The sequence below is a fragment of the Cydia pomonella genome, chromosome 7, assembly GCF_033807575.1.
Source record: "Cydia pomonella isolate Wapato2018A chromosome 7, ilCydPomo1, whole genome shotgun sequence".
In the NCBI taxonomy this organism is placed as follows: Eukaryota; Metazoa; Arthropoda; class Insecta; order Lepidoptera; family Tortricidae; genus Cydia; species Cydia pomonella.
Window position 1 is genome coordinate 208,591 of NC_084709.1, and position 7,729 is coordinate 216,319.

The 7,729-nt window shown below is 37.7% G+C and overlaps 1 protein-coding gene across 1 annotated transcript in view; it reads right to left on the reverse strand.

Annotated features, from left to right (window-relative positions):
* LOC133519547 (radial spoke head protein 3 homolog) overlaps positions 1-2,620 on the reverse strand; it is a 37,176-nt gene extending 34,556 nt beyond the window's left edge. Inside the window, exon 1 of the mRNA XM_061853554.1 lies at positions 2,336-2,620. Within this exon, the coding sequence (XP_061709538.1) occupies positions 2,336-2,457 (122 nt within the window). The 5' untranslated portion in view covers positions 2,458-2,620. The remainder of the gene's footprint in view (positions 1-2,335) is intronic.
* Positions 2,621-7,729: the final 5,109 nt, after the last annotated feature.

Below are 7,729 nucleotides of genomic sequence, written 5' to 3' on the forward strand. Positions count from 1 at the left end.
CGACGTGATTATTACGTGCCGCATTAATCCTTGTTTATGACGTAAACGGAACTAGAGAGAAGCTTAAATTGAATGGAAAGAAAGTTAAGCAGAGCCTGGATTCTGAAGATGCAGCCGAATACGAGACCCGGATAAACGATTTGAGTGTCTCTTTATAAATTAAATTAATACTTATGCGAGATTTTCTACATGGAAAGATCTCGAAAAAATTTATGGTATCTTATGGGAAAGTTTCTTCCGATGACGGAAATTTGTAGTTGGATCGAGTGGGTAATCTTAGCGGAATGCACCGTAGCCACCTGGTGTACGTTCTTTATGATGGTATAAAATAAAGTAGATGGCATAGAAAACTATAGAAAGGTATGAAAACTCAGAGTTTCTTAGTGTCACGTCATTCCCAACAATGATAAGATGACATGTATTTGTAGTGGAGAGTGAAATCAGGTTGAAGTGATCAGTTTTTATTATTTATTTTTGCTCTGGTTGCAACTAACCACACCTCCAACTAAAGATTGGTGGGCCTTTTAAGCACCGACATAAGGTCCTCATAAGCGTTCGGTCAAATGTTTAGAACGTACAGTCAGCATCAAAATTAACGGATCAAACAACGCTTCAAAAGTATCTGCCCGTTTTGTAACAGCTTAACAAAAAGTGATGGTTCTATATGTAGAATAATTTAGACTGTAAAAAATATACTTTTGGGCGTGAATTTTAGCGATTTATCTATTTAGAATATTTATCCGAAATATCAGATGCTTTTGGCGCGTTGTTTCATCCGCTACTATTGATATTATTGACTGTACTAAACATTTAAGTGACCGTTTATGTGTGCCTTTTGCTTTGGTCACGGGTCACGGACGAGCAATCAGGTCGTTTCCTTTTGTTCTTTCCAAATACCGCATTACTACATATTTATGACTTCAGCACATAAACGCTACAAATAACAATTACTCGTAACCATCGTCCACACTGTTAGTGTTAAATGGCGGTTCGTACACCTTAGTGCAATAAATAATAAGGTTCACCGATGGACAGTTAACACCTTCGGTGCGGCAATGTTACTCGTTATTCACCATACTTCTTTCGCCTTTCCCCCCTTCCGCAGTGAACGTATTAGGAGTGTTTCGTTAGGTGATGTTCATTATTACGTGTATAATTATGGAAATGCCACATAGGCTTTGATGTGTCGTAAATTTTCGCACTTTATCACGACATGTTTTTGAGCTCCGGTATGAAATGCGACAAGATTTATGGAGTACTTTTTGTTTACAATAAGTACCTAGTACTGTGTGGCAGCTCCTGGCAGCAGTGACTAAAAGTTACTAAGCAGTCAACACCTTAAGGTGTTCAAAATGATATAAACACAACTTTATTGTTAAAGGACTGATATATAGATATAAAAACGCTAATATATTATGTAGGTAGGAGCTCAACGAGGGTCGGTAACATGCATGTAACTCCTCTGGATTTGAAGGCGTACATAGGCTACGGAGACTGCTTACCATCAGGCGAGCCGTATGTTTGTTTGCCACCGACGTAGTATAAAAAAAACTATTCTTATAGGCACGCGGCTTGGCAAATGAATTGTATTATACAACTTGTGTGTAGGAAATAATTTTCTACGTATAAGTGATTGGTTTTTGGTATGAAAATATCATTTCGTATGTCATTATAACAAATTAAGGAGTTTGGCCTTATTGTTATCCCACAAATAAGATTGTATGTATAGTTATAAAAAAAAAATCTGTATCTTTAGGTATTTAAAAAAAGGTAAACAAAATCTACCCTCAAATGGCTCCTTAAGGCAGCTGAGGGTAGATGAAAACATTACATGATCAAATAATGTAGGTTTAAAGTCAGGTCGTTCGGTGACAGATCCAGGTGGTTTTGTATTTGGTTGGTTAACCAATAAATATTAAAACTACCCGAAAATGTACAAATTGTTTGTTTACCTTTTTTTAAATACCTAAAGATACAGACTTATAGTAATAGATAAGTATAAACAATAATGATCACCATAAACATGACCATGAAAACGAACTCACTAAAAGATTGCTCGATTATCTTACAATGCAAACTTAATATTACTTCCTTATTATTTATCTACCTACACATTTCTTAGGATAAATATAACCATGTAAAATGCTAAATTAATGTTTACATCACGATAGTAGGTTTGCTATTTTAAGCCTAAGGTAGGAAAGTTTACAATACTGAACGACCTTCATTTCGCTGTTTGTGTACCAAATAGACACAATACAACAACGGTGTAGTACCAAGCCATACCTATTCTTCAAAACATAAACACGTTTGTTTATCAATAAATGCTACTTACCAAGACGGATCCTTCTTCAGCCGCATATTATTGTAGAGGCCCCTCGGCGCGCTAGAGTACGTATAGGGCCCTTTTGGTTTCTGGGGCCCCTCTACTAGAACCGACCGCACGGAGACGCTCATCGCGCCGCCTCGCGATCAGGCCCCAGCACTCCTCGATAATACCTAGAAGCACACAACACATCCACCACACTGGACACGAGAGGCTTTGACACTGACATGAGACACATTCTAATTTCAAAACACGAAATCGATGTGTACGGACAGTCACCCTAACGATGTTGTCCTATCAGATCTCCGTGGCTACGCGTCAACACACCGAGTCGTCACTACGGATACCGTTCACATAATTAATTGATCATTCCTAAATCTTATTATCAACAAGATAAGGTCTACTGTTCTTTTAAGTATAGCTGTTAGTACATGGCTGTCATTTCAATTGCAAGGCGAGCAATTGCTCAAGTGCCCAGTATGAGAACGCTCTCTGATTACGTATTGTTGTTAATTATATTTAGGTTCTGATAAAATGGTAATCCTAAAAACGACATTCGCCGGCATTCGCAAAATATTAAAAACAATGAGAATGTATGCCCTTGACCGTAGTTATCTTCAACTGAGTATTTTAGCTTTATGGGAAGCCTCAGCTGCTTTGTGGGTGGCATATGGGATGGGTAGCCTCTGCGTTGGTAACAGTTCAGTCTGTATAGTTAATGAGGGTTAAGAAGTGGTTGACCGCTCACATGGCCATGTGTTCGGTTCAGACGGAAATAACTTGAATTATTGATTGTCTGTGTTCGGATTTATTGGTACCTATCATTAACTAAACACTTTCTTCATAATTAATAAATGTCAACAACAGTAACAATTCAATTTTCACAATTTTTATATTATGATATACTTTGGACAACCCAAGTTCGCGCTATATTTTATTACGATCCCGAAGTTTTATAGAGGAAGAGAGAGAGATAAAGATATTCACTAGAAACACTAAACTTTAGGTCAATGCAAATAAATTGTATTGTACGTCGAGGAAATTGATTCTTCAGCAATTTGTGGTTCAAGTAGATTTGGTTGAGCATACGTATGCTAAGAGCTGTCCAATGGAAAGTGAACCGTAAACTGCTAAAGAATTGAATGTTAAAATATGGGTACATCTTACTCAAAAGTATGGGTACACACATCTTACTCAAAAATGTGTCCTATAGCTCTTATGACATATTTTTGAGTCAGTTATATGCACCGATATCTTAGTAAAGTTGTCTTATAGAACTAAGGGTGCGGCCAGACATGCGGGATTCGCCGAGTGCCGAGCCGCTTATATTCATACATTCTAAAAAAAATACTTACATATATGTATGTGGCTCGTCGAGTCCCGCATGTCTGGCCGCACCATTATACAATATTGACAGATGTAAATTTTCATAAATCGACTATAGCGAACTCCTCTCAATATTACCTATGTAATTACAAAGAATTAATCAAAATAAGGTATGAAATTCATCCAAACCAAAAGGTTAAATATAAAAATATTGGTTACAAAACTTTTTGTCAAAGAGTAGTATGATATGTAAAAAAATTTTTTAGCACACAACATACATAATTTAATTTTATTCATATCAGAATCGGAATCAGAATAGCCATTTATTAAATTAACACATGTGTAGGTACAATTGTTTACAGTATTTACATTAATTGATGTATTTATATTTAACGAAATAAGTATTATATTAAAATGGCCTCTCCTTCAGGGGGTACGAAGGCGGCGTGGTAATAAAACTTCATTACCAGCCCTGCTAAGAGTTTTTAGTGACTTGCAATGGAAATGGAATTTACATTTATTCATTTAACGATTTATTTCTTTTGTTTTTGTTTTTATTATTACATTTAGGTAAACGCGTTTTTCAAAAACGGGCCCGTTCCGTGTGCTTCCCGATCCCGGGTCGCGCGCCGCCAGTGGGGAGCTCGTGCGCGCAGTTCGTCGTCCCGATCCGCCCGATCCGCGATCACCATCTCTCGGTCTCCATTCAGTAGTCCTCATCGTCCATCTATTGTCATTGAGACGCATGATATGTCCAGCACATCGCCATTTGTTCTTGCTTGCTTATTCATATATTTATAGCCTATCACAGAAATCTTTGAATTGAAACATAAGGCAACGAATAGGTAGGTAGAATCGAACCAAAAGTTGTAATTTGCATTTCACCCCATTATCGAAGTAGTCAGTAAATGAGTGTATTCAAACTGTGCCAAGGTGATGCCTATCGTGTCAAATCTACCCCTCCGTATTATAATAAAGGTTTATTTTTGGCACGTCGTGTAGTATTTGTGTATAAGAAACGCCTTGCTTAATAAACAAAGAAGAGCACTTAGATGTTATTAGTACGAGTATTAAGCACGCGGCTGTTTACCGCGTAAAACCAAAAGTATTGGTGTCATTAGATTATCTGTACCCCTAGTGTAAATAAATTCGTTTTCCAAACGTGACGTACGCGTTTGCGTTTAGTCTCATTTTGTATTGGATTTCGAAAGAGCGCGCCAAGCGGGACGTTTTGGAAACTCAAAATCCTATACAAAACGCGTTCGTCACGTTATGATGTCGATCAAAGTTACACTAGGGGTACTGATGTAAAATGGGTCTGCGACAAACGCGTCGCGGTTAACGCTACGTTTTTATTGCATAAAACACCCGCGAGACGTCATGTTAGAACTGTTAGAAGTGGAGGAAAAAACTATGTAAAAATGATACAGTTTCAGGTAGAGTCAATTTAAACTCTATCCATTTTATTTTAAACTGCAACAATTTCATACTCGGGTCCGGGAGGTATTTCTAAATGGGAAATTATTTAGATAATACATTAAATAGTTCAAAAATAGTTTCAGTGTGTATTCGCAAATATTGGGCATTCGGTGTATCACATTATCAAAGGCATTATTGTCGTAGAATAAAGATTTGAGTTTGACGCCATCTAGCGACTGCCGCTAAAACTACTTGCTTCACTGGAATGCTGACTGCGCTAAACGAGAGAGGCAAGCTTAAGCGAGCGTTCGCTAGTCCAAGGTGTACGTGGTCTTCTGGAAAATGTTTGTTGCTACACTACAAGCGCGCTGTGTAGTACGAGGGTTTATACATAGGTGGCGCTGTTGTTAAATTTAGAACATGTTTTATGTTATTGATGATGACTATTGGTGACTTAATGAGTGTAATATTTTGCCAAATCCAAGCGACAGTGGTGACAAGAAAATCCTAGTAGTCAGTACATAATTAGTTTAATATATTAAACCTAAAGTTGTATGTACTTTTATTTTAGTTATAATTTTATTCTTTTTGTCTTGATAGTGTTTCGCAATCATTGTATTCGTCTTACAGCGGCAAGCCGACGGGTATCGAGTTTTATGGACGCCGCTATTGGTAAACCAATTTTTTAACACGTGTCTGCGAGCGATATCGATACTACAAATTTTACATTAAAGGAAAAAATAGGAAGTGTAACTTTTTCCATTTTTAGGGTTCCGTAGCCAAATGGCAAAAAACTAAAGCCTTATGGATTCGTGATGTCTGTTTTGTCTGTCTGTCCGTATGTCACAACTACGTTTTTCCGAAACTACAAGAACTATACTGTTGAAACTTGGTAAGTAGATGTATTCTGTGAACTGCATAAAGATTTTCACACAAAAATAGAAAAAAAAGAATAATTTTTGGGGGTTCCCCATACTTAGAACTGAAACTCAAAATTTTTAGTCTTCAATAATGATATTGAGGTTTCTAATATCATTTTTTTCTAAACTGGATAGTTTGCGCGACAGACACTTCCAAAATGGTAAAATGTGTGTCGCCCCCCCTAAAACTTTTAAAATAAGAGATAGACAAAATTAAAAAAAAAATATATGTAATAGATAATATATATGGAAACTTCCACCGAAAATTGGTTTGAACGAGATCTAGTAAGTAGTTTTTTTTAATACGTAATAAATGGTAGGGAACCCTTCATGGGCGAGTCCGACTCGCACTTGGCCGCTTTTTTCCTTTAATATAAAATTTGCCGCTATTGGTAGTTTAATAGAGCAGTGTTACCAATATCACACATTATTGAGACTGACAGGCTAATTCGAGTAGTGATTTGATCTATTTCCGATATGATCACTTTCAAATTGACATTTCTTCAACCAATAACGTCTCGTAACGTAGCAATCTCTTCGTTATAGGTGTAATCCTAATGTATGATGTGTATGATTGTGTTTATTGAAATCAAACATCCCAAGTGACTTGTAAATAAATAAAATAAGTATTTAATGACGGGGAAGTGATTTGCAGTTGCGCCATCGCCCTCGATGAAGTTGTCATAAAATAATGACCTCCGTGACAACCCTCGCGAGGGCCCTATCTTCACCGCTGCACTCCACTCCAACATCGACCATATTTACTAGAAGATACGGTCGTTTATTGAATAGAAAAGCGCGCGCGGGGGCACCCCGCAGCCCTCCCGCATTCGGACAGGGTTGTCAAACCGTGCTGCAATAAATATAGTTGTGCTTTCAGTGCTTTACTCGGCTTAATGACCTGTGCTTGGAGCATAACTTCCGCAGTGTTTTGTCGTAAAAAGTCTCCCCGAGAATTGCCAGCTTCCGGGCCTTTAATGTTTGTTCCTTTTTTAGGGTGATCATGGGAAAGTTGTAGAAAGTCGAGCAGTCATAATTTATAGGAAAGTGAACACTATTAATCAAATATTTTCTTAAGGATGTCAGGCTATGATTCCAGCTAACATTATGAGTTGCAAAGAAAGTCTTATGTGTCCTTTTAGTTTCTGCGGTATTATAAAAGACCTTCTGCTTCTGAAGCAACATTTCAAAGCTTGCGATATCTGTTCTGAACTTGGCAGAGTTTGCGGTTATAGGAGATCAGAATGGCGAAATAAGCTGAGGAAAGGCGTAGCTACTTTGGAAGAATCTCGGCTTCAACACCTGAACGAAACTACCAAAAGCACTTTGAACGGATGTCTGGTCCTAAAGCCGTCCTATTACGCATACATGTACGACCAAGGAAAGCTTTATCGTGCGCAGTGCGATCGCATATTTAAACAAAGTTCGTCTTTGTGAGCTGCAGGCACACGTGCTTGTCAGAGAAAGTTGTAAGGGTTGCCGCTGTCGGATACGATATGGAGGACATGACCATGATGACATGAAATGGCAGCGTCTCATGATATGTCTAGAAATTTCATGATCTAGCGAATTTTGCGATCGGCCGCCGACATACACAGCGTATTCTAATTTTAATAACAGGTTATGAATGAGATCCGTAACTAATCCAGGGCCGATATTTGAATTTCGATTGCTCGATTTCTTGTTCTCCCTGTAATAATATGTCCACTACTAGGCATTTCAATTCTACTAGATAATA